Source organism: Ornithorhynchus anatinus, chromosome 11 (assembly GCF_004115215.2).
Source record: "Ornithorhynchus anatinus isolate Pmale09 chromosome 11, mOrnAna1.pri.v4, whole genome shotgun sequence".
NCBI classification, from domain to species: Eukaryota; Metazoa; Chordata; class Mammalia; order Monotremata; family Ornithorhynchidae; genus Ornithorhynchus; species Ornithorhynchus anatinus.
Window position 1 is genome coordinate 1,426,293 of NC_041738.1, and position 25,941 is coordinate 1,452,233.

Here is a 25,941-nt window from a genome sequence, read left to right on the forward strand (position 1 = left end):
GAGGGGGGCTATGTAGAGGACGACCCCTTATGGGACCGACCGTCCGAAGGGGGAGGGAAAGCAAATCTTTCCCTCCTCAGTTTGCAGACGATGGCGTTTGGGAAAGAGAAGCAGCGCGGCTCGGCGGCCGGAGTCCCAGGTCGTGGGTTCGAATCCCCGCCCCGCCCCCCGTCAGCTGGGGGACTGTGGGCCAGTCACTTCTCTGGGCCTCAGTGACCTCATCTGGAAAATGGGGAGGAAGACTGGGCCTCACGTGGGGCAACCTGATGACCCTGGATCTCCCCCAGTGCTTTGAACAGTGCTCTGCACATAGGAAGCGCTTAACAAATAACGTTATTATTATTACTAATTGTTATTGAAGCGTTTCGGAGGAGCAGCGTGGTGCGGTGGACAGATGACGGGCCTGGCAGGCGGAAGGTCGTGGGTTCTAATCCCCGCCACTGGTCTGCTGTGTGACCTCGGGCCAGTCACTTGACTTGCCTCATACAATCGTATTTATTGAGCGCTTACTATGTGCAGAGCACTGGACTAAGCACTTGGAATGGACAATTGGACAACAGAGACCACCCCCGCCCAATGACAGGATCAAGGTCCAAACGGGGGAGACAGCAGAGCAAAACAGAACAAAGCAAGAAAACATCATCGAGATGAATAATAATGATGGCATTTTTGAAGCGCTTACTATGTGCAAAGCACTGTTCTAAGCGCTGGAGAGGATACAAGGTGATCAGGTTGTCCCACCTGGGGCTCACAGTCTTCATCCCCGTTTTACAGATGAGGTCACTGAGGCACAGAAAAGTGAAGTGACTCGCCCAAAGTCACACAGCTGACAAGCGGCTGAGCTGGGATTTGAACCCATGACCTCTGACTCCCAAGTCTGGGCTCTTTCCACTGAGCCACTCTGAGCCACGCTGCTTCTGATGAATAGAATCAAGGTGATGTACACCTCATTAACAAAATAAATAGGGTAATATATAATATATACAAAAGAGCACAGTGCTGAGGGGAGGGAAAGGGGGGCTAAGTCTGGGAAGGCCTCTTGGAGGAGGTGAGCTCTCAGGGCGTTGAAGAGGGGAAGAGAGTGAGGTTAGCGGAGGTGAGGAGGGAGGGCGTTCCAGGACAGCGGGAGGACGTGGGCCAGGGGTCGACGGCGGGACAGGCGCGAATGGGGGACCGTGAGAAGGTGAGCGGCAGAGGAGCAGAGGGTACAGGGTGGGCAGGAGAAAGAGAGAAAGGAGGTGAGGTAGGAGGGAGCAAGGTATTGGAGAGCTTTGAAGCCAAGAGTGAGGAGTTTTTGTTTTGGATGTCTCCAGGCTTCAGTTCCCTCATCCATTCAATGGCATTTATTGAGCGCTTACTACGTGCAGAGCGCTGTACTAAGCGCTTGAAAACGGCGATTGAGACTGTGAGCCCCACGTGGGACTGTGTCTAACTCAATTTGCCTGTATTCACCCCAGCGCTCAGTACGGTGCCTGTCGCATGGTCAGCGCTTAAGAAATTCCATTATCGTTATTGTCGTTGTTAAGATGAGGAAACTGAGGGACCGAGAAGTTGAGTGACTTGCCCGAGGACCCACGCCAGGCCAGTGGCAGAGTCGGGATTAGAGCCCAGACTCTCATTCTTGTGCTTCTTCCCCCTAGGTCCCGGTGCTTCTCGAAGGTGTTTGTACTCCAAGCTGCCCCAGGAGTGAAGAGTGTGCTGTGGGGCTGAGCCCCGGCCGGGGGCTGGAAGGAAAGACTGGCGGGCTGAGGATGAACCCGCCACCTTCAGAGCTGTTGCCCCGTGGTTTGGATTCAGGACTCACGCTCCTCATGACTCTACTGGTCTGTCTTTCATTATTATTATTCAATTAATCAAACCATCAGTGGCATTTACTGAGCACTTACTTAGTACTCAGCACTTGGGGGAGACTGATTTGATCGAGATGGTAGACCCAATCCTTATCCTTACTAGTTAGGGTTTTAGGTGCCCTCAGGACTGAACCCTGTGCTAAATCTAAGGTCATCAGAGCAGATACAGTCTCTGTTCCACAAAGAGCTCACTAGTGGAGTAGGGACAAACACATCGGGACAATAAGGTAAATTGCATCAGTAAATTGCAGGTGTCAATAAGGGGGCATTTGAGATAATAAGGATGATGGTATTTGTTAAGGGCTTAAGCGGTGGGGTGGATACCAGCAAATCAGATTGGACACCATCCCTGCCCCACTTGGGGTTCACACTCTCAATCCCCGTCTAACCGAGGCACGGAGAAGTCAAGTAACTTGCCCAGGGTCACACAGCAGGCAAGTGGCAGAGCCACGGTTAGAACCCATGACCTGAAAACAGTTAATCAAGGTGGTATTGGTTAAGCCCTGGCCACGGGCCAGGCACCATACTAAGCGCTGGGGTGGATACAAACCAGTCGGGTTGGACACAGTCCCTGTCCCATGTGTGGCTCACAGCCTTAATCCCCGTTTTGTAGATGAGGTAGCTGAGGCCCAGAGAAGTGCAGTGACTTGTCCAAGGTCACACAGCAGACGGGCAGAGCTGGGATTAGAACCCAGGTCCTTCCGACTCCCAGGCCTGTGCTCTGTCCCGCTGTGCCTCGCTGCTTCCCCAAACTTACTACCTGGCAGGTACTGTTCTAAGCGCCGGGGAAGATAGACGCTAATCAGGTGGGTCTCGGTCCCTGGCCCCCGTGAGGCTCCCAGTCTGACTCCTCACTTTAGAGATGAGGTCACTGAGACCCAGAGAAGTGAAGTGACTCACCCAAGGTCACACAGCAGACGAGTGACGGAGCTGGGATTAGAACCCAGGACCCTCTGACTCCCAGGCCCGTGCCCTTTCCACTAGGCCACGCTGCTCCTTAAGAGTTGTCGTCCCGAAGCATTTCCTAGAAGGGAAGTTCCTCGGGGCCTTGTTAGCAAGCCAGCTTGCTGAAGAGGTACCAGTCAGTCCTTGGCCCGAGCGGGAGGACACTGTACTTCCAGGCGGACGTTGGGCGGTAGGAATTGGGAACCGGGAAGGTGGAGAGTTTCCTGAGGTGGAGGATGATTCAGCCCTGCAGTTTGGAAAACTCCTAAAAGTGGGAGTAAGGCCATTTCTGGGTCAGAGCTCAGTCCACCCAGCCAAGTACTCTGCTTCTGGCAGCCGCAGCCCAGCGCTCGGGGGAACCACGTGGCGGCTGCCCTGACTGCATTTGGCTTCAGCTCCAATGGGACCTGAGTTCTGAACTACTTACCGCTCACGTCAGCGTTTCCTCCCTCCTTTCCCTTCTCTGCTGTGACCCACTTCCTCTTGGCCTCCATTCTCTACAGTCCGCTGCCCTCCGTGGCTTCTCCTGTCCTTCAGTGCCGGCCTCCTCCCCTTCCTGTTTTTGTTCCCTCTGCCCATAAGGGCCTTTGGAGGTGGCTGGGGAAGGTCTAACTATCTCGAGACCCCTTCTAGGGTACCCCAGCTGGGCCACCTGCCCGCTGGTGACCTTGGGTCAGGTGCTCCACCTCCCTGGGCCCATCTGTAAAATGGGGATGAGCCACCTGCTCTCCCTCCCTCCCTCCGGGGCTGGGAACCCCGGGACAGATGGGGACCACGTCTGACCCGATTAGCTTGTATCTGCTCCAATGCTTCACACCGTGATCTGGCTCCTAGTAAGCCTAGAGTAGATAACATTGCTAGTTAATTGCGAGGTGGCCTAGTGGAGAGAGCAAGGGCTTGGGAGTCAGAAGGACCTCGATTCTTATCCCCGCTCCATCAATTGCTTGCTCTGTGACCTTAGGCAAGTCACTTCACTTCCCTGTGCCTCAGGCTCCTCAACTATAAAACAAGGGATACCTGTTCACCCTCCTACTTAGACCGTGAGCTCCATGCGCTACGGGGACTGTGACCGACCTAATTAACTTGTACCAACACCAGAGCATAGAACAGTGCTTAACAGACAGTGAGCGCTTACAAATACCATAATTAAAAAAAAAGAAAAAGAAAAGTAATATTATTAGTAGCATCAGCAGCTTCTCTATTTCTTCCTCTAGGATTCTCCTGGGGCCAGAGTCCAGGTTCTCGTGGGCCCTGGGCGGGGGGGGACCCCAGGCCTAAATTCCACCCCCCCCAGGACTCACCATCTTGCCCCTGCACCTGTCTTCCCTTAACCCAAACCCCTGAGACTATCGTTAGTCAGCTAGCCTGTAGTTATGGCATATGATCAGGGAGGGGAGATGGGGTCCCCTGAAAGAGATGAGTCTCTTGCCCTATGGTTCTGGCCAACCTGCGTTTGCCCCCTAACTGCTATTTCTGCACATCTCAAACCGCGATAATGAGCGCTTACTGCATGCAGAGCACTGTACTGAGGACTCCTGTGAATTCTAAGCACTCATGCCCTCCCCAAACCCTTATGCGTATACAGTGTCTTCCATTCCCTATTACTTAGGCACTAATTCATATTCAGTTCTCTCTTTCCTTCTTCTTCCTGCCTGTAATTTTATTTCTGCGCCTGTCTCCCCGGCTAAACTGCTAGCTCCTTGGTGGTGGGGATCATGTCTACTAGCTTGGTTGCCCTCTCCCAAATCCTTAGTGCACTGCCCTGAACCCAGCAGGGGCTCAATACAGACTGCTTGATCCGCTGGTCTGTAGGCTCCTACAGGACAAGGATAAGAGCGACCGATTTTATTGTAATCCATCAAATGATCGGCTTTATCAAGCACTTACTGTATGCAGAGCACTGTACTAAGCACTCAGGAGAATACAGTACAACAGAGTTAGTAGACACATACCCTGCCCACATCGACGTTAATAGAAATAAATAAATTACAGATATATGCATAAGTGCTGTGGGGTGAGGATGAATAAAGAGAGCAAGTCAGGGCGATGGAGAAGGGAGCGGGAGAAGAGGAAAGAAGGGCTTAGTCAAGGAAGGCCGTTTGGAGGAGATGGGCCTTTGGTAAGGCTTTGAAGGTCGTGGGAGTAATTGTCTGTCAGATATGAAGAGGGACGACATTCCAGATCAAAGGCAGGATGTGGGCGAGAGGTCGGCGGCAAGGTAGACGAGATTGTGGGACGGTGAGTAGGTTGGCATTAGAGGAGCGAAATGTGCCGACTGGGGTGTAGTAGGAGAGCAGCGAGGTGAGGTAGGTGGGGGCAAGGTGACTGCCTGCTTTAAAGCCGATGACAAGAAGTTTCTGTTTGATGTGGAGTTGGATGGACAACCACTGGAGGTTTTTGAGGAGTGGGGAAACGTGGCATGAACCTTTCTGTAGAAGAATGACCCAAGCAGCAGAGTGTGGTATGGACTGGAGTGGGGAGAGACAGGAGGCAGGGATGTGTCAGCAAGGAGGCTGATGCAGTAATCAAGGCAGAAGAGGATCATTGTGCTCTTCGATTACCATGGTGGCAGTTTGAATGGAGCGGAAAGGGCGGATTTTAGCGATGTCCTGAAGTTTGAATCGATGGGATTTATGAGAGATTGAATGTGTGGGTTGAATGAGAGAGGTGAGTCAAGGATACCGCCAAGGTTGAGGGCTTGCGAGACAGAAAGGATGATGGTGCTGTCTACTGTGACGGGAAAATCAGGGTGGGGATGGGGGGGTTTAAGCGAGAAGATGAGCAGTTCTGTTTTGGACGTGTTAATTTTGAGGTGTCCGCAGGACATCCAAGTGGAGATTTTTTGTTTTGTACTCTCCCATGTGCTTAGTACCGTGCTCAAAAAACGCTACTGATTTATTGGAAATCCCCCTGGGGGATCAGCCAGTGTTAAATCCAACAAAATCAATTAATCGAGGGTATTTATTAAGCGCTCACTTGACGCTGGAGTTCAGGGCTTCAGAGCCTCCTCACGGGGAAGCTGAGGGTTTGCGATCATTGGGGTCTCTCCCCATGGCTCCGCTGGCCGGCGGGCTCAGTCCCCCGGCGCAGGACTCCTCGACGTCGGGGGAGGTGGGAGGTTGGCCAGAGAGTGGCAGCAGCCTGTGCCTCGGACCCTTGTTTGGGCCCCTCGGGGGGCTCGATCTGGGAGGGGGCGAGGGAGGGGAGGCCCCTGCTCAGTCTTCTCCAGGGGCCCCACATTCCACCCCCGACAGCTGAATGCGAGTCGCCAGGTGCCCAAGATCACAGTTGTCAAACTCAATTCTGTCCAGCTGTCGCCAGGCAGAAAATGCTCGTCTGGTGGGATGGCCCTGCCCGCCCTGCTCCCCCACAACCCCCGTCTTCCCCCCTCCCCAGTTGCTGTGGACGACAGGTTTCCCATTCCCACCCACCCCCTTCCCTCCCCTCAGCTGTGGTGCAGCCGCCCCTTCTCGTCTCCTTCACCTCTCCGGTTTCCCCGGACTTTAGAACCTGTTACTACGGTTCCAAATGTTTTGTCTCCCCATCCCGTTTCTTCCTCCTCCCCACAACTCCCTGCCGGTCCACCGTCTTCACCCTCCGGAAACTCTGCCCCGACTCCCCCAAGTCCCGGTGCTCCCGGGCTCCTCATCCATGTCGGGGGCCTTCCAGGGTCATCCACTGATCGGCTCAGCCGGGCAGGGGATCTTCAACCATGGCGTCCCTGGTGTAGAGAGGAGGCTGCGCGAAGCCATCGAGAGAGTCCGGGGTCCAGGGCTCCTGGGTCGGTTGATTGAGACGATCGATTGGCTGATTGAAATTGTGGTCGAGATGGTTCATTCATTCATTCATTCAATAGTATTTATTGAGCGCTTACTATGTGCAGAGCACTGTACTAAGCGCTTGGGATGAACAAGTCGGCAACAGATAGAGACAGTCCCTGCCGTTTGACGGGCTTACAGTCTAATCGGGGGAGACGGACAGACAAGAACAATGGCACTAAACAGCGTCCAGGGGAAGAACATCTCGTAAAAACAATGGCAACTAAATAGAATCAAGGCGATGTACAATTCATTAACAAAATAAATAGGGTAACGAAAATATATACAGTTGAGCGGACGAGTACAGTGCTGTGGGGAAGGGAAGGGAGAGGTGGAGGAGCAGAGGGAAAAGGGGAAAATGAGGCTTTAGCTGCGGAGAGGTAAAGGGGGGATGGCAGAGGGAGTAGAGGGGGAAGAGGAGCTCAGTCTGGGAAGGCCTCTTGGAGGAGGTGATTTTTAAGTAAGGTTTTGAAGAGGGAAAGAGAATCAGTTTGGCGGAGGTGAGGAGGGAGGGCGTTCCGGGACCGCGGGAGGACGTGACCCAGGGGTCGACGGCGGGATAGGCGAGACCGAGGGACGGCGAGGAGGTGGGCGGCAGAGGAGCGGAGCGTGCGGGGTGGGCGGTAGAAGGAGAGAAGGGAGGAGAGGTAGGAAGGGGCAAGGTGATGGAGAGCCTCGAAGCCTAGAGTGAGGAGTTTTTGTTTGGAGCGGAGGTCGATAGGCAACCACTGGAGTTGTTTAAGAAGGGGAGTGACATGCCCAGATCGTTTCTGCAGGAAGATGAGCCGGGCAGCGGAGTGAAGAATAGACCGGAGCGGGGCGAGAGAGGAGGAAGGGAGGTCAGAGAGAAGGCTGACACAGTAGTCTAGCCGGGATATAACGAGAGCCCGCAATAGTATGGTTCTTGAGAAGCAGCGTGACCTCGTGGAAAGCCCCCGGGTCTTGGAGTCAAAGGGCCTGGGTTCTAATCCTCACTCCACCACCTGTCTGCCCTCTGACTTTGGGCAAGTCACCCAGTTTCTCTAGGCCTTCGTTCCCTCATCTGTAATATGGGGAATGAATACCCGTTATCCCTCCCTCTTAGACTTGGAACCACATATGGGACAGGTGCTGTGTCTGACCCGATTGTCGGTATCTACCCCAGGAGCTTAGGACAATGCTTGGTCCATAGTAAGTGCTTAGCAACTGCCAGTTATTATTAGGCTTTACTCAGAGGAGGCTCTGCCCGGAGTGGCGTTTTATTCAGCGTAGCATAGTGGGTAGAGCCCAGGCCTGAGAATCAGAAGGTCATGGGTTCAACTCCCGGCTCTGTCGCTTGTCTGCTGCGTGACCGTGGGCAACTCACTTCACTTCTCTGAGTCTCGATGCCCTCATGTGGAAAATGGGGATTGAGATTTTGAGCCCCATAGGGGACAGGGACTGTGTCCAACCTGATTTGGTTATATCTTAGTACAATGTCTGGCACATAGTAAGCGCTCAACAAATACCATAATCGTTATTATTGTCTAATAAATAATATGTCTTGCGCTCCTTCTGTCTGCAGAGAACTGAATCGAAATTTCAGTAAGTATAGGAGATCAGATCCCTGCCCTCAGTGAGCTTACAGTTTAGTTGGGGAGACAGGCACAGAGTACATCTCAGGGAGGAGGAGAATGAGAATAGAAAGTTGGATATGTAGATGAGTAAATGCTTTAACAGAACAGCATATGTGGTGGGTCTATACTGAAATCTTGAGGTGGTAGGTGGGGAGGTTATGACCTCTCTAGACTGTGAGCTTGTTGTGGGCAGGAATGTGTCTGTCGTTATACTGTACACTCCCAAGCGCCTAGTACAGTGCTTTGCACACAGTAAGTGCTCAATAAATATGATTGAATGAATGAATGGTAGGGAATTTAGGAGGAGGAGGTGGGGTTTCTTCTGTCAGTCACTCAATCAATCGTATTTATTGAGCGCTTTCTGTGAGACGAGCACTGTACTAAGTGCTTAGGACAGTTTAACAGAATTGAAAGATGTGTTGCCTGCTCCCAACGAGCTTACAGTCTTGAGTACAGTTTTCAGCACCTTCTGAGTGCTGAGAGTAAAGCAGCAAGGCCTAGTGGATAGAGCACAGGCTTGGGAGTCAGAAGGACTTGGGTTCTAATTCCGGCTCCTCTGTGACCTTGGGCAAGTCACTTCACTTCTCTGTGCCTCAGTTACCTCATCTGTAAAATGGAGTTTAAGACTGTGAGCCCTCTGTGGGACAGGGACTATGTCCAACCCGATTATCTAGTATCTACCCCAGTGCTTAAAACAGTGCCTGGCACCTAGTGAGCACTTAACAATGACCACAGTTATTACTAAAAGCTTGGGAGAATGCAGGAGTTGGAAAACCTGAAACCTGCCTTCGCCAAGCTTACGGTCTAATGAAAGAAGTTAGACCTTCCCTGCCCGCAAGGAACGTAATAATAGTAATTGTGTTTTTGTTAAGCACTCGCTATGTGCCAGGCACTGTGCTAAGAGCTGGGATAGATAGAAAAATCAGGTTGGACCCAGTACCAGTCCCACCTGGGGCTCACGTCTCAATCTCCATTTTTCAGATGAGGTAACCAAGTCACAGAGAAGTGAAGTGACTCGCCCAAGGTCACGAAGAAGACGTGTTCCTGAACTTGTACTCTGTGTGCCGTTTGGCTTCCAGACGGATCCCATTTGTCAGGCATGAGGCGATTTAAGGTGTGGCTGACACATTCCTTGATTTGCTGCCAGAAGGTCTTTGATCTTGGATTGATTCTTGTCTAACCAGTCCAGGTGTAGCCTGCTAACTCAGAGCCCATGAGGTTAATGGCCGCCTTGGAGACCGAATCTCAGAGCGACGCCGAGACGCCCAGTCGCCGTTTTAGAAACAAAAGGGAGTTCCTCCCTGCACTCGGGGGCTCGGAGGTCATTGCCATCTGTGGCGCTTTCCCAAGCCCTTAGTAGAGTACTCAGCACCCACTAGGCCGTTGCTAAACACGTCTGATTATGCCTAGCGCTCCTTTGCCCAGTTCTAGGCATCCCGTGTTGACAGCAGCGATGGGAGACGTCTCTCAGTTGGAACTGAGGTCCTGGGCACGGTCAGTCAATCAGTGTACTTTCCGAGCGCTTACTGTGTGCACGGTGCTGTACCGAGCACGAGGGAGAGACCGGTACAGTGGAGTTGCTAGAGAGGATGCCTGTTCACAAGGAGCTTGCAGTCTAGAAGGGACGGCAGCTATTAAAATCAAGTACAGATAAGGGAAATGGGAAAATATAAGGATCTGGACCTAGGCACTGTGGGGCTGGGAATAGGGTGAATATGAGGGGCTTCAGAGGTGCGGATCCAGGTGCAGAGGTGACATAGAGGGGAGGGTGGGGGAATGGGTTAGTCAGGGAAGGCCTTCTGGAGGAGATGGGATTTTAGAAGGGCTTAGAAGGTGGGGAAAGTAGCAGTCTGTCGGATATAATAATGTTGGTATTTGTTAAGCGCTTACTATGTGCCGAGCACTGTTCTAAGCGCTGGGGTAAACACAGGGGAATCAGGTTGTCCCACGTGGGGTTCACAGTCTTAATCCCCATTTTACAGATGAGGGAACTGAGGCACAGAGAAGTTAAGTGACTTGCCCACAGTCACACAGCTGACAAGGGGCAGAGCTGGGATTCGAACTCATGAGCCCTGACTCCAAAGCCCGTGCTCTTTCCACTGTGCCACGCTGCTTCTCAATATGAGAGGATATGAGAGGAGAGGGCATTCCAGGCCAGAGGGAAGATGAGGGCAAGGGCCCGACAGCGGGACAGATGAGCTCGCGATAAAGTGAGTACAGTCAAAATGTCTTTCTCTCATTCAGACAGCACCAGCATTTTCTCACCCCCCGAAAAAAATCCCTGTGGAGGTAGTAGCTTCACTCAGTGGCCACTGAGAAAAACCTCTGGCAGTAGTAGCCTACTCCATGGCCGCCTAGAAAACGGGGGAGGGCCTGGGGGCAGGGGGCACGGGCAGAGCCTCACAAAGACCTTCTGTTCCAGAACCATGGGCCGCACCTGTTATCTCCTGCCAACCACCTCGCAATAGACACTGGGGGCGGCCCGGGGGCTTCAGGGGGGCCAGAACTGCAAAACAGCCACACACACATGTCCTATTATTAAGGCATTCATTAAGTGCTCTGTGCCAGGCTCTAGACTAAGCGTGGGGTAGATACGAACTGATTGGGTCAGATGCAGTCCCAGTCCCCTGTGGGGCTCACGGTCTTAGCGGGGAAGGAGGACGGGTATTAAATCTCCATTTTACAGATGAGGAACCTGAGGCTGGGAGAAGTGAAGTGACTGGCTCAAGGTCACGCAGGGGCAAGTGGCAGAGCTGGGTCCTAAACCCTCATCACTAGGCCCCGCCCAGCCTCCTGCTAGTGGAAGGACATCCTCTCCCTTCTCTCCCCAAGCCCTGCCCTTGGGCTCTTTAAGATGAGACAGCAGTGCGCTTATGTGTCTGGCCGGCTGTGGTAGTGACATTAGTGATTAAGTGCTTCCCGTTAGGCGCAGAGCACTGTGCTAAAAGCTGGGGTAGATTCAATATAATCGAACCGATTGCAATCCATGTCGTCGTCCCCCCGGCCCCTGGGGAGGTAGAGGGCAGGCGTCTCATCCCCATTTTACAGATGAAGGGGACACCGAAACCCAGAGAAGAGAAGCAACTGGTTCAAGATCCCAGAGCCAGGGTGTCCTCACTCAGAGCGGTGCTTTTTCCGGCAGGCCCCTCTGCCTCCCTTCGGGGTGCAGTGCTCATCTATGGCGGGAAGGAGCTAGGAAACATCACCCACGGGTGTTCAGAATGCCCTTCAGTGAACTTGGCGTCCACAGTTCGGGTTCCACTATCTGAGTGTTGTTTTTGCCGAAAGGCGTGTGGCCTAGTGGAAAGAGCCCAGGCCTGGGAGTCAGAGGCCCTGAAGTAATAATAATAATAATGTTGGTATTTGTTAAGCGCTTACTATGTGCCGAGCACTGTTCTAAGCGCTGGGGTAGACATAGGGGAATCAGGTTGTCCCACGTGGGGCTCACAGTCTTCATCCCCATTTTACAGATGAGGGAACTGAAGTCTAACCCTGGCTCTACCACATCTGCTGTGTGACTGTGGACAAGTCTCTTAACATCTCTGTGCCTCAGTTGCCTCATCTGTAAAGTGGGGATTAAGACTGTGAGCCCCGGTGGGACATGAACTCTGTCTAACCTGACCTGCTTGTATCTACCCTAGCTCCTAGTACAGTGCCTACCGCATAGTAAGCGCTTGGCGAGTTTCATAAAAAAAGAAAACATGAAGGACAACGATATAGACTCGTTCAATACCTGTAGCCCTTAGAGAATGCTCGAAGAGCCCTGCATGATGGAAACCTTTGTCCCTCGTGCTCCTGGACCTCTCTTGTGACCGGGACCTCTCTTGTGACCGGGGTGCGTTTCTACCAACTCTGCTGTATTCTCCGAAGCGCTCAGTACGGTTCTCTTTGTGCAGTAAGTGCTCAATAAATAGTCCCTCCCCCTACATATCTGACAGACCGCTACTGTCCCCACCTTCAAAGCCATATTAAAACCACATCTCCTCCAACAGGTCTTCCCTGGTTCAGCCCTCATCTTCCCTACTCCCTCTCCCCTCTGCACTTGGGTCTGTCCCCTTTAAGCACTTGATATTCACCCCACCCTCTCCCTTTAAGATGAGACAGATTGACTAATAAACCGATTGATGCCAAATCCATGCACACTGTAGTAATAGTATTTATTAAGCACTTACTGTGTGCAGAGCGCTGTACTAAGCACTGGGAGAAAATTCCCCGGGTGGGAATTAGACATGGTCCCTTGTGCCTCTGGGGAGCTCGAAATCCAACAGAGACTCCCCGTTCCATCCGGGAAGACGCACGGTGTCGGGAAGACGTTTGCTAATTCCTCAACAGCTATGTGGAAGAACTGGGTACGAGTGACGTGCCTTTCTGTCCGGAGGTGCTCAGTGCTTGGCACACAGTAAGCGCTTAACAGAGTGGAAGGAGCATGGGCTTGGGAGTCAGAAGTCATGGGTTCAAATCCCCGCTCAGCCGCTTGTCAGCTGTGTGACTTTGGGCAAGTCACTTAACTTCTCTGTGCCTCCGTTTCCTCATTTGTAAAATGGGGATGAAGACTGTGAGCCCCACGAGGGACAACCTAATCACCTTGTAGCCTCCCCAGTGCTTAGAACGGTGCTTTGCACATAGTAAGCGCTTAACAAATGTCATTATTGTTATTATTAATACATGCCAAGGGCAGACCTGTTTAGCCGTTGGTCGATCTCTGCGATGCAGCGCCTCAAACCTGCTGCTAGAAGGAAGTATCTCACCTCCTTGGAGACTTTGGATCAAAACAGAGCCACCCTGCGTGGCAGGTGGAGTCGGGTGGGGGTGGGTGGGAGGAGGTTAACCTCCCCCCCTCATCTTCCCCTCCTCAATTAGAGGAGCAGAGTCCCGAAGGGCATCCAGTTAGCAGTCGTTCCCCACCCCCCCACAGCTCTCTCCACCATCGCAGCAGCGGCAAAAGGCAAATCATCCTTCCCCTTATCAATCCATCAATAGTATCTATCAATCAGTAGTATTTATTGAGTGCTGACCGTAGGCAGAACACTGTACTAAGTGCTTGGAAGAATACACTACAACACAGTTGGTAGACATGTTCTCTGCCCATCGGGAATTTTACAGTCTAGAGGGAGAGAGAGACATTAACATAAATTACAGATACGAACGTAAGTGCCTTGCCGGGGAGATGGTGAGGTGAATAGCAAGTGCTTAAAGGGGACAGATCCAAGTGCCGAGAGGATATAGACAGAGGTCATGGGTTCGAATCCCGGCTCTGCCACTTGTCAGTGGGCAAGTCACTTAACCTCTCTGCCTCAGCCACCTCATCTGTAAAATGGGGATTAAGACTGTGAGCCTCACGTGGGACAACCTGATGACCCTGTATCTACCCCAGCGCTTAGAACGGTGCTCTGCACATAGTAAGCGCTTAACAAATACCAACATTATTATTACAGAAGGGAGAGGAAGTAGGGGAGATGAAGGCTTAGCCGGGGAAGGCCTCTTGGAGGAGATGTGGTTTTAATAAGACTTTGAAGGTGGGGAGAGTGGTGGACTGTCGGATATGGAGGGGGACGGAGTTCCAGGCCAGAGAGAGAACGTGGGCAAGGGGTCGATGTCAAGGTAGATGACATAAAAATACAGTGAATTGGACGGCATTTGATGAGTGAAGTGTGTGGGCTGGGTTGTAGTAGAAGATCAGCGAGGTGAGGTAGGAGGGGGTAAGATGATGGAGTGCTTTAAAGCCGATGGGGAGGAGTTTCTGTTTATGTAGAGCTGGATGGACAACCATTCACGTAGAGCCGCCGGACAGCAGGCTGAGCCCTTGGCAGCGGCAGAGGCAGCGGTGAGGGACATGCTCAGCTCCAGAGCTTGCCCCCTCCCTACCCCCAGCCCGAGGGATTTGCATCCACCTGGTCTCCCCAGCCTTCGGCTGAGACCCAACCGGGAAAGATGGAAAGCGTCTTGAGAGGAGAGCTAGGAGCTACAGAAGTAGCTTCTGGTGGAGTCAGCTCTGGGCAGAGGCCCCCCCCTTCTTCATGTCTCCTCTGACTCTGGTGGGGTCGGGGGGACCCGAGTTCCCGAGGCAGCTGGAGGGGCCCGGCTTGCGGCAAGCCGAGCACTTCTCATCCCAGCAGCCTCTCTTCCCATCCACGCCTCTGCCACCTCATCCCAGGCTGAGACGAGCCCTCGGAGGGTAAAGGGTGGCTAAGCCCGGCAGGCAGCTGTAGATAAGCAAAGGTGGAAGCCAAAAGGGTGACCATTCCCCCTGCCAAACTCCTGTCCACAAGGCCTGGAGGGCTCCCCGTAGACACCAGTCTGGTGCCCCCTTGTGACTCTTTGAGGCAGCGGTCTATGCCCTGCCTACATAATAATAATATTAATAATAATAGCATTTGTTAAGCACTTACTATGTGCCAGGCACTGTACTTAGCGCTGGGGCAGATACAAGATAAGCAGGTTCATTCATGCATTCATTGGACACAGTCCCCATCCCACATGGTGCTCGCAGTCTTAATCCCCATTTTAGAGATGAGGAAACTGAGGCACAGAGAAGTGAAGTGACTTCCCCAAGGTCACACATCAGATAAGTGGCAGAGCTGGGAATAGGACCCAGGTCCTGCGATCTCACAGTCCCGTGCTCTTTCCACTGGGCCATGCTGTTTCTCAGCTCCCTGCTTCAGTCAGTGGTATTTATTGAGCATTTACTGGTGCAGAGCACTGTACTAACTACCTCAGAGCAAGTGAGGATCACAGGGAAGCAGTAGAGTCCCAGAGGAGGAGGCACAGGTGGCCAGAACTCCTCTGTGTATCATCCAACCTTCCATACTGGTGCAGGCCTGCTGGTTTTTTATCCAGCTATTCGTGACTGGCTTGCGTCTGTCTGTCTTCCCTCCATTAGGCTGTAAGTTCCTTGAGAGTAGGGATCATGTCTACTAAGTCTCTCCTACACTCCCAGGTGTTTAGTACAGTGCTCTGTTCACAGGAGACTCTCAATTTAGACTATTGTGGGGATGTAAATCCCATGGTGGTTTTTTGTTGTTGGGGTTTTTTTTTCTTTACAGTGTATGCAGGCCCAATTCTGACCCCTATATTTTTAAGTATGAATACCCCAAACCTGCAGGGCTGTGTGCCTGTTCTGTCCTTGACCCTCTTCAGGCTGGCATCCACCCCTCCACTATAGGGACACTACCCACTCTAAGGTCACCAGTGACCTTTTTCTTGCCAAATGGAATCCAACAGCCTCTACTCCATCCTAATCCTCCTCGAACTGTCAGCAGCCTTCAGCAATGTGGACCACCCCCTTCTTCTGGAAGTATTACCTCACCTTGACCCTGTCCTCTCCTGGTTCTCCTCCTATCTCTCTGGCCGCTCATTCTCAGTCTCTTTGTGGGCTCCTCTTCTGCCTCCCGCCCTATCACTATGAGTCCCTCGAAGCTCAGTTTTGGGTCGCCTTCTCTTCTCTATCTACCCCCACACCCTCGGAGAACTCATTTGCTTCCGTGGCTTCAGCTACCATCATCTTTACCTAGATGATTCCCAAATCCGGCCGCGATCCCTCCTTCTCTGCAGTTTCGCTTCTCCTGCCTTCAGAACATCTCTACTTGGATGTCCCGCTGACACCTCAAATTTAACATGTCCAAAACAGAACTCCTCATTTTCCCACTCAAACTCTGCCCTCCCCTTATCATTCCCATCTTTGTAGACAGTACCACCATTCTCCCTGTCTCACAAGCCCTTAACTTTGGCATTATCCTTGACTCACCTTTCTCCTTCGACCCACATATTCAATCTATCACCAAATTCTGTCGGTTCCACCTTCACAGCATCTCCAGAATTCGCCTTTTCCTCTTCAAACTGCTACAGGGACCCAAGCACGGATCGTATCCCCCCTTGATTACTGCAGGAGCTTCCTCGCTGCCCTCCCTGCTTCCTGTTTCTCCACTCCAAACCTTACTTCATTCTGCTGCCTGAATCATTTTTCTAAAAAAAAGTTCAGTTCACGTCTCCCCGTTCCTCAGGAAACTCCAGGGATTGCCCATCCACGTCCATCTAACGGACACTCTGTAGTCAGCTTTTAAGGACTCAGTCAGCTCGCCGCCCCCTTCCTACCTTACCTTGTTGATTTCCTACTGTAACCCAGCGCACACACCTCACTCCTCCAACACTAAGCTACAAGCTTCACCTCAACCCACCTACCATAATTATTATTATCTCGCCACCGATCCCTTGCCCGCATCCTGTCTCTTGCCTCTGGCCACTCCCTGCCCCTTCATTTAAAGCAGACCACCATTCTCCCCACCTCAAAGCCATATTGAAGGCACATCTCCTCCAAGAGGCCCTCCCTGACTAAACCCTCATCTCCCCTACTTCCTCCCTCTTCTGCATTGCCCGGGCACTCGGATCTGTCCCCTTTAAGGACTTGATAGCCACCCCACCCTCAGCCCCACAGCACTTATGTACATGTCCGAAATTTATATTAATGTCTCTCTCCCCTTCTAGAATGTAAGCTCATTGTGGGCAGGGAATGTGCCTATCAACTCTGTTGTGTTGTACTCTCCCAAATGCTTAGCTGAATGGCATAGTGGATAGAGCATGGACCTGAGAATCAGAAGAACCTGGGTTCTAATCCTGACACTGACACGTATCCGCTATGTGATCTTGGGCAAGTCACTTAACTTCTCTGGGCCTCAGTTACCTCATCTGGAAAATGGGGATCGAGACTGAGCCCCACGTGGCACAGGGACTGCGTTCAACCCGATTTGCTTGTATCCTCCCCAGCGCTTAGTACAGTGCCTGGCACATAGTATGCACTTAACCAATACCATAATTATTATTTTTATAGTAAATACCACTGATTGATATTGGCATTGCCTTAGGTTATTTTGGTTTTTTACTTGTAAAATTAGGCTGTTTATGTTTGGGTAAAAGGCATCAAACACAAAACTCTAGAGTAAAACAAAAAGGGTTAATGTTAGGAAGGTTGTTGAGGCCTGAAAGTCCCATATTTGAAATAGGAAGGGTTGGGTTTAAAAAGTGAGTTTATTTGTTTTTTGGTGTTTTTTTTTTAAATCTGGGGTTCTCCCTGGAGGAAACAGAGTAGCCTAGTGGAAAGAGCCCAGGACTGAGACTTAGAGGACCTGGGTTCTAATTCCAGCTCTGTCTCTTGCCTGTCACCTGACCTGGGGCAGGTCACTTAACTTCTTGGTCCCTCAGTTGCCTCATTTGTAAACCTCCTCTCCCTCCCTCGCAGACTGCAAGTCCCAAATGGGACAGGGATGTTCTAAGCAGCGTGGCTCAGTGGAAAGAGCTCGGGCTTTGGAGTCAGAGGTCATGAGTTCGAATCCCAGCTCTGCCACTTCTCAACTGTGTGACTGTGGGCAAGTCACTTAACTTCTCTGTGCCTCAGTTACCTCATCTGTAAAATGGGGATTAAGACATGGGATGACCTGATTCCCCTGTGTCTACCCCAGCGCTTAGAACAGTGCTCTGCACATAGTAAGCGCTTAACAAATACCAACATTATTATTATTATCACACCTGATGTATTTATAGTCTATCAACTCCGGGGCTTGGTCAAGTGCTTGGCACGTTACTAAGCACTTAATGAAAACCAGAATTATCCTTATTAATTATTTGGAAGCCTGTTAAGGGTCTTCATCGGAGGAAGGGAACATCCCTTACTGCTTACTAGAAGCAGCGTGGCTCAGTGGAAAGAACCTGGGCTTAGGAGTCAAAGGTCATGGGTTCTAATCCCAGCTCCGCCGCCTGTCAGCTGCGTGACTTGGGGCAAGTCACTTCACTTCTCTGGGCCTCAGTGACCTCATCTGGAAAATGGGGATGAAGACTGTGAGCCCTCATGTGGGACCACCTGATGACCCTCTCTCTACCCCAGCACTTAGAACAGTGCTCGGCACATAGTACACACTTAACAAATACCAACATTATTATTATTCTCTGCCTCAGTGACCTCAACTGGAAAATGGGGATGAAGACTGTGAGCCTCACCTGGGACCATCTGATGACCCTGTCTCTACCCCAGCGTTTAGAACGGTGTTCGGCACATAGTAAGTGCTTAACAAATACCAACATTATTGGGCGGGGATGGTCTCTACCTGTTGCCGAACTGTACATTCCTAGCGCTTCGTACAGTGCTGTGCACAGAGTAAGCGCTTAACAAATACCAACATTATTGGGCGGGGATGGTCTCTACCTGTTGCCGAACTGTACATTCCTAGCGCTTCGCACAGTGCTCTGCACAGAGTAAGCGCTTAACAAATACCAACATTATTGCGCGGGATGGTCTCTACCTGTTGCCGAACTGTACATTCCTAGCGCTTCGTACAGTGCTGTGCACAGAGTAAGCGCTTAACAAATACCAACATTATTGAGCGGGATGGTCTCAACCTGTTGCCGAACTGTACATTCCTAGCGCTTCGTACAGTGCTCTGCACAGAGTAAGCGCTTAACAAATACCAACATTATTGGGCGGGGATGGTCTCTACCTGTTGCCGAACTGTACATTCCTAGCGCTTCGCACAGTGCTCTGCACAGAGTAAGCGCTTAACAAATACCAACATTATTGGGCGGGGATGGTCTCTACCTGTTGCCGAACTGTACATTCCTAGCGCTTCGTACAGTGCTGTGCACAGAGTAAGCGCTTAACAAATACCAACATTATTGAGCGGGATGGTCTCTACCTGTTGCCGAACTGTACATTCCTAGCGCTTCGTACAGTGCTCTGCACAGAGTAAGCGCTTAACAAATACCAACATTATTGGGCGGGGATGGTCTCTACCTGTTGCCGAACTGTACATTCCTAGCGCTTCGCACAGTGCTCTGCACAGAGTAAGCGCTTAACAAATACCAACATTATTGGGCGGGGATGGTCTCTACCTGTTGCCGAACTGTACATTCCTAGCGCTTCGTACAGTGCTGTGCACAGAGTAAGCGCTTAACAAATACCAACATTATTGAGCGGGATGGTCTCTACCTCTTGCCGAACTGTACATTCCTAGCGCTTCGTACAGTGCTGTGCACAGAGTAAGCGCTTAACAAATACCAACATTATTGGGCGGGATGGTCTCTACCTGTTGCCGAATTGTACATTCCTAGCGCTTCGTACAGTGCTCTGCACAGAGTAAGCGCTTAACAAATACCAACATTATTGGGCGGGGATGGTCTCTCTCTGTTGCCGAATTGTACATTTGGCTCAGTGGAAAGAGCCTGGGCTTCGAAGTCAGAGGTCATGGGTTCGATTCCCAGCTCTGCCACTTGTCAGCTGTGTGACTGTGGGCAAGTCACTTCACTTCTCTGGGCCCCAGTTGCCGCCTCTGTAAAATGGGGATCCACCGTGGGGCCGCCTGGTGACCCTGTATCTCCCCCAGCGCTTAGAAAAGTGCTCTGCACATAGTAAGTGCTTAACAAATACCAACATTATTATTATTAGTATTATTACCTTCCCAGCGCTTCGCACAGTGCTCTGCACAGAGTAAGCGCTCAATAAATAGGGTTGAATGAATGAATGCCGTTGGGGCAGGGCCCCTTTAAGGCCGGAGCGATGACGTCAGCCGCGGCGGCGCCGCCCGCCCGGATTGGACAGTCCCGCGGCCAGGGCCCCATCCCATTGGTGGCGCCGTCGCCGGGGGCCCGCGCTCAGAGGGCGGCCCCCCTCCCCCGTCGCTAGGGAGCCGGGGCCCGTCACTCCGCCCCGCGCCGGCCGGCCATTGGTCGCCGGAGGGGAGGGGCGGGGCCCCGGCGGCAGCCGAGGCCCGCGATAGGCTGGCGGGGCCAGGGGGCGGGGCCTGGGCTGGAGTCCCGCCTCGCTGCCGCCCCCCTCGGCCTTTCCCGGCCCTGCCCGGCGCTGTCACGTCCCGCCATGGAGTCCTACGACATCATCGCCAACCAGCCCGTGGTCATCGACAACGTGAGGCCCGAGGCCGGGGGAGGGACGGACGCTCAGCAGCCCCCGGAGAGCGGGCGCAGCGCGGACACATCCAGGGGGCATCCCGGAGGGCGCCCCGGAGGCATCCCCATTCATTCATTAGTATTTATTGAGCGCCTACTAGGTGCAGAGCACTGGACTGAGCGCTTGGGATGGACGATCTTGGGCCGAACGGCGGCGGACCCGGGGCGGGGGCGGCATCGGGCGGGGCCTCGTCGGGCTCCCGGGGGGGGAGGGGGCTCCCTGCTGCTCGGGACCTCCCATCCGGGGGGCAACGTCAGCCCCGCCGGCCTGCCCCGTCCCCCCGCACGCCTCGGAAACCGCTTCCCCGGAAATAATCCCGGGGGTGCTGTTGGTGAAGTGTCTGCAAGACGGTTAGCTCGGACGCGGCCCCCGTCCCACGCGGGGCGGACACACTCGAAGGGAGGGAGGGCAGGCGGCTCCTTCGCAGTGGACGGAGGAGGAAACTGAGGCCCAGAGAGGTGGTGGACTGGCAGGGCCACTCAGCAGGCTGAGGACTAAGACCTGGGGCATCCTCCTCCCTGCCCCGTGCTCCGCCCCTAATAATAATAACCACGTTGGTATTTCTTAAGCGCTTACTATGTGCAGAGCACTGTTCTAAGCGCTGGGGTAGTACAAGGTAATCAGGGTGACGGACTTCATCCCCATTTTACAGATGAGTGAAGTGAAGTGACTTGCCCAAAGTCACACAGCTGACAAATGGCGGAGCTGGGATTAGAACCCACGACCTCTGACTCCCAAGCCCGGGCTCTTTCCATTGAGCCACGCTGCTTCTCTAAAATAATTATGGTATTTGTTAAGCGCTTACTCTGTGCAGAGCACTGTTCTAAGCGCCGGGGTAGATACGGGATAATCCGATTGTCCCACGTGGGGCTCACATCTTTTTTTTTTAATCCCCATTTTCACAGATGTGGTCACTGAGGCCCAGAGAAGTGAAGTGACTTGCCCAAGGTCACACAGCAGACAAGTGGCGGAGCCGGGATTAGAACCCACGCCCTCTGAGTCCCAAGCCCAGGCTCTTTCCACTAAGCCACGCTGCTTCTCTAGGCCACCCTGCCTCCTCAGAGCGATTCCCACCCGGGAGAGGGCAGGGGGAGGCCCAACTTCAGCCCGTGCCTTCCCCCTCAGCTCCTGACCGTGAACCCCCATGGCCTCCACTGCCGTGCTCGGAGACTGAGCCCGGTGTTCCTCCGCAGGGTTCCGGGGTGATCAAGGCTGGCTTCGCCGGGGACCAGATCCCCAAATACTGCTTCCCCAACTAGTGAGTGTCCCCACTGCTCCTCGACCCCGGCCTCCTCCCGTTCCCCGCTTCCGCCCAGTCAGCTCCAAGGGGCATTGGGGTCTGCGGGGTCGAGCCGGGCCGCGGCTGGGGTCGGGGACACCCATCAGCCCAGCCCCCTCCCAGAGCCTGCCAGGCTGGGGGTGGGAGGAAGGGGCGGCCAAAGGGGAGCCCCCCCCATCCCCACCCCCTGCTCCCTGACCTGTACGCGTTGGCCGTGGTCCCCCTCCCCGCCCATCTCTCGGCCAGGAGGGCCGATCACCCTGACCCAGGCCCTCTCCCGCCATCTCCGTCCCCCAGTGTCGGCCGCCCGAAGCACGTGCGGGTGATGGCCGGGGCGCTGGAAGGAGATCTGTTCATTGGGCCGAAGGCTGAGGTAAAATCTCACGTGGCCCCTCCGCGCATCCCTCCCCTGCCCCCGACCCCCATTGCCAGTTGGGTTGGGTTGGTCCCGTTCTCGAACCCAGGTCCTCCGGCGGCGGGCTGGGCTCCTCCTCCTGGTCTGTGGTGCCACCCTGGGCCTCTCCCCCCTGGCTGGCCTGTGCCCAGGAGCACCGGGGGCTGCTGGCTCTGCGCTACCCCATGGAGCACGGCGTGGTGCGCGACTGGAATGACATGGAGCGCGTCTGGCAGTACGTCTACTCCAAGGACCAGCTGCAGACCTTCTCTGAGGAGGTGAGTCCCCCCGTCCCCTCCGCTTGAGACCTTTAAACCCTCCCCTTCTGGCTCACCCCCTTGCAGATTGCCCCCTGCCCCTTCCCCACCAGGCTGTGGGGGGGGGGTCAGGCTGGAATCCGGGCCTCGAGCCGGGGCTGGTGGGCAGAGACCGGGGTCCCCGCGCTGCAGCTGTTGAGGGCCGGGGTGGCCGATGCTGCCGGTCACGTTCGGGGAGCAGGAGGGAGGGGTGCTCTTGCTAGAGGAGGCTTTCCCCACCCCCAGCACCCCGTTCTCCTGACGGAGGCCCCGCTGAACCCCAGCAAGAACCGAGAGAAGGCGGCGGAGGTGTTCTTTGAGACTTTCAACGTGCCGGCCCTGTTCATCTCCATGCAGGCCGTGCTCAGCCTGTGAGTGTGCCCACCCCGTTCATTTCCATGCAGGCTGTGCTCAGCTTGTCTGTGCCCGCCCTTCTCTCTCCCGCCCGAGCTGCAGCCCCAGCTTGACTTATGTATGAGAGCACAAGTCCTTCCCTCTGGGCTCAGCCACCGCCCCCTGCCCAGCCTGAGTCTTGGTCTCCAATGGCCACCTCAGGTCACCGAGAGACGTTTGAGGCTCAGGGCTGGACCATCCATCACCCCTGACTCTCCCCTCTCCATCCCCGACTCTCCCCCAGGGACCCAGCACAGACCTCTGACTCTCCCCTCTCCATCCCTGACCATCCCCAGTGACCCAACCTGAACTTCTCGTCCATTGATCTGTCCAAGCCCCCCCCCAGGGCCTGCTGGTGTTTTTCAGCCGGGGTCGTGGTCCCTTCCCCCTTCCTGCACCCCGGGGCGGGCCCAGTGTGGCAGGGTGGCCAGGAGTGGTGGGATGGCCGAAGACCCAAGAGAGGCAGAATCCCCGGGCCTGGGGGTGGGTGGTTGAGATGAAGTTCTGGCTGCAGGTACGCAACGGGGCGCACGACGGGAGTGGTGCTGGATTCGGGGGACGGGGTGACCCACGCGGTGCCCATCTACGAGGGTTTTGCCATGCCCCACGCCATCATGCGGGTGGACATTGCCGGCCGCGACGTCTCCCGCTACCTGCGGCTCCTGCTGCGGAAGGAAGGGGCCGACTTCCACACCTCGGCCGAGTTTGAGGTCGTCCGGACCATCAAGGAGGTGACTGTGACTGCGGCCGGAGGGCGAGGGGGAGTTGAGAGGGGAGAGGGGAGAGGGGCACCCTGCCCTCCCACCTGCCTGAGCCCACTCCTGCCCCCTCAGAGAACCTGCTACCTGTCCATCAACCCTCAGAAGGATGAGGCCCTGGAGACGGAGAAGGCACAGTACACCTTGCCCGATGGCAGCACCCTCGAAGTGAGCCCTCTGCCGCCTCGGGACGCCGACCCCGGGGGAACGGGGAGGGAGGGGCGGGTGTCCGACGGCGGGGATCGTGCCGTCCCTTTGACCCGGCCCGGGGGAGGGCTCCCCGGTCAGCAGGAGGGTCCCGGATGCCACGCTGTCCCGGCCCACAGGTGGGGCCGGCAAGGTTCCGGGCGCCGGAGTTGCTGTTCCAGCCGGACCTGGTCGGGGAGGAGAGTGAGGGGCTGCACGAGGTGCTCGTCTTCGCCATCCACAAGTCCGACATGGACTTGCGCCGCACGCTCTTTTCCAACATCGTCCTCTCGGGCGGTTCAACGCTCTTCAAAGGTAGCCCCGGGAGAGGACCCAGAGCAACCCCACAGGTTCCTCCCCCACACCATCCCGCCCAGCGGGGTCGGACTCCGGGCCTGACCTGGGGTTGCGTGGGAAGAGGCCTGTTTCTCCACTGGGCCGGTTTACGGGAGCCTGGGAGCGGGTGGGGAGGGGTACAGGTTTGTTCCCCCTCACCCCCCATCCCGAGGACAGCCCGGCCCAGCCCCTCTCTGCTGTCTGCTCCCGGCAGGCTTTGGGGATCGGTTACTGAGTGAAGTGAAGAAACTGTCTCCAAAGGATGTCAAAATTAAGGTGAGTCGGAGGAGAGCCCCGGGGCAACAGTTAGAGACTGGGGCCCGGGACCTTTGCCGCTGACAGTGCCCTTCCACTGCCCGTTTGCCCCGTTCCCCTTCTGCCCGCTTTGTTCATCCCCACCCTGAGCTGGATCCTGTTGGGTTTCACCAAAGGGCATTCAGGAAGATGGCGAGCTGGGGTTTGGGGGCGGGTGGTGGGCGCCTCCCTGACGGCATCTGCTCCTTCTAGATCTCAGCACCTCAGGAACGACTGTACTCCACGTGGATCGGGTGAGGCTTGGGGCATCTACCGAAGGGGAGGGAGCGAGCCGTTCGGCCCCCGTCGGGGAGGGAGGTTATTGACTGTTCCTTACCCGCCCCCCCCCCCATCCCTCCACAGAGGCTCCATTCTGGCCTCCCTGGACACCTTTAAGAAGATGTGGGTGTCCAAGAAGGAATATGAGGAGGATGGGGCCAGGGCCATCCATCGCAAGACCTTCTAGGGCCCTAGGAGGAAGGCCGGAAGGGGAAGGGGCAGCGCCCCTTAGCCCTTTCCAGTCCACGCTGGTGCCCTCAGCTGTGCCCCATGCATGCCTTGGGTACCCCCACCCCCAGCTGGGCCAGTGGGCTCACTGAGCTGCAGCAGAGGAGGGGGGAGGCCCTGGATTGTAGGTTCCAGGATTCTCTCCCCTCTCCCCGCTTTGAGGGAGGGGGTGCCTCGCAGGCCCTCCCCTCCCTCCAACACCCTGCTAGGATGGGGGCTGGAAGATAGGACAGGCCTCGGGGCCAGGCAGGGGGTGAGGCTGAAATGCTCCTGACAGTTAAGGTTGACCACTCCCTCTGAGCCTTCCCCCGCCCTTGCTACCAGCATCAGAAGGACCCCCCCCCTGCTTCCCCACTCCTGAAAGGGGGGGCCAGGGACAGGCCCCCGCTGCCCCACCCCTAAGGCATTAAGGTGCGTGGAGGGGCTGGGCCCCCACTGCATTTCATCCTTCCCTCGAAGCCCTTAACGCCTACCGTCCGTCCATCCGTCGGTCCTGCCGGGCGGCAGGAGGGGTGGGGGGCGGCGTTCCAGCTGGTCCTCGGAAGCGATGCGATCAGGAACCAGAGCTGGGGCCGGTGGTGGCCTGACTACATCCCAGCACTGCCTAGCCCTGCCCCCACTACGCCCACCCAGCCCTGTACAATAATTTAACACAGTTGCCTGTATTTCTTTTTGTAAATTAATTATAGTAATAATTATTGGACAAGGCCCAGAGTGTGACTGCTTCGTCATAATAATAGTGGTATCGGTGAAGCGCTTAACTCTTTGCCAGGCACTAAGCGCTGGGGTGGATACGAGTAAATCAGGTTGGCGAGTCCCTGGCCCGCACGGGGCTCCCAGTCTCGATCCTCGTTTTACAGATGAGGTATCTGAGGCCCAGAGAAGTGAAGTGACTTGTCCAAGGTCACAGAGCAGACAAGTGGTGGAGCCATGAATAGAACCCACAACCCTCTAACTCGCAGGCCCCTGCTCTATCCTTTACAGCATGCGCCTTCTCACTTCCTGGCAGCCTCCCTGTAATAATCATGATTGTATTTAAGCGCTTACTATGGGCCAAGCACTGTTCTAAGCGTTGGGGTAGACACAGGTAATAAGGTTGTCCCATTTTACAGATGAGGTAAATGAAGCACAGAGAAGTGACTTGCCCAAGGTCACACAGCAGACAGGTGGCAGAGCCAGGATTAGAATCCAGGACCTCTGACTCCCAAGTTCGTACTCTTCCCACTAAGCCACGTTGCTTTCCTGTTACCTCCTACCCCGGCCGCGATTCGGAGTCCAGGATGGCATGGGAAAGAGAACCCCAAGGAAAAAGTTTGGCTCCGAGTGGTCCCCGCCCTCTTTGT

At 54.6% G+C, this 25,941-nt stretch overlaps 1 protein-coding gene across 5 annotated transcripts; it reads left to right on the forward strand.

Moving 5' to 3' along the window:
- On the forward strand, positions 1 to 25,306 carry ACTR1B (actin related protein 1B). 5 transcript variants are annotated; one of them, XM_029075032.2, is made up of 12 exons: positions 1 to 139; positions 1,641 to 1,823; positions 21,349 to 21,413; positions 21,732 to 21,807; positions 21,981 to 22,106; positions 22,371 to 22,495; positions 23,032 to 23,248; positions 23,351 to 23,443; positions 23,602 to 23,776; positions 24,012 to 24,073; positions 24,305 to 24,345; positions 24,455 to 25,306. In XM_029075032.2, the coding sequence occupies exons 2-12, from the start codon at positions 1,752 to 1,754 to the stop codon at positions 24,555 to 24,557; spliced, it is 1,155 nt and encodes a 384-aa protein (XP_028930865.1). In that variant the 5' UTR covers positions 1 to 139; positions 1,641 to 1,751; the 3' UTR covers positions 24,558 to 25,306. The 5 variants fall into 5 exon arrangements, with proteins under 5 accessions (XP_028930865.1, XP_028930863.1, XP_028930864.1 ...); XM_029075030.1 differs by lacking the exon at positions 1 to 139 and adding an exon at positions 919 to 935; XM_029075031.1 differs by lacking the exon at positions 1 to 139 and adding an exon at positions 931 to 967.
- Positions 25,307 to 25,941: the final 635 nt, after the last annotated feature.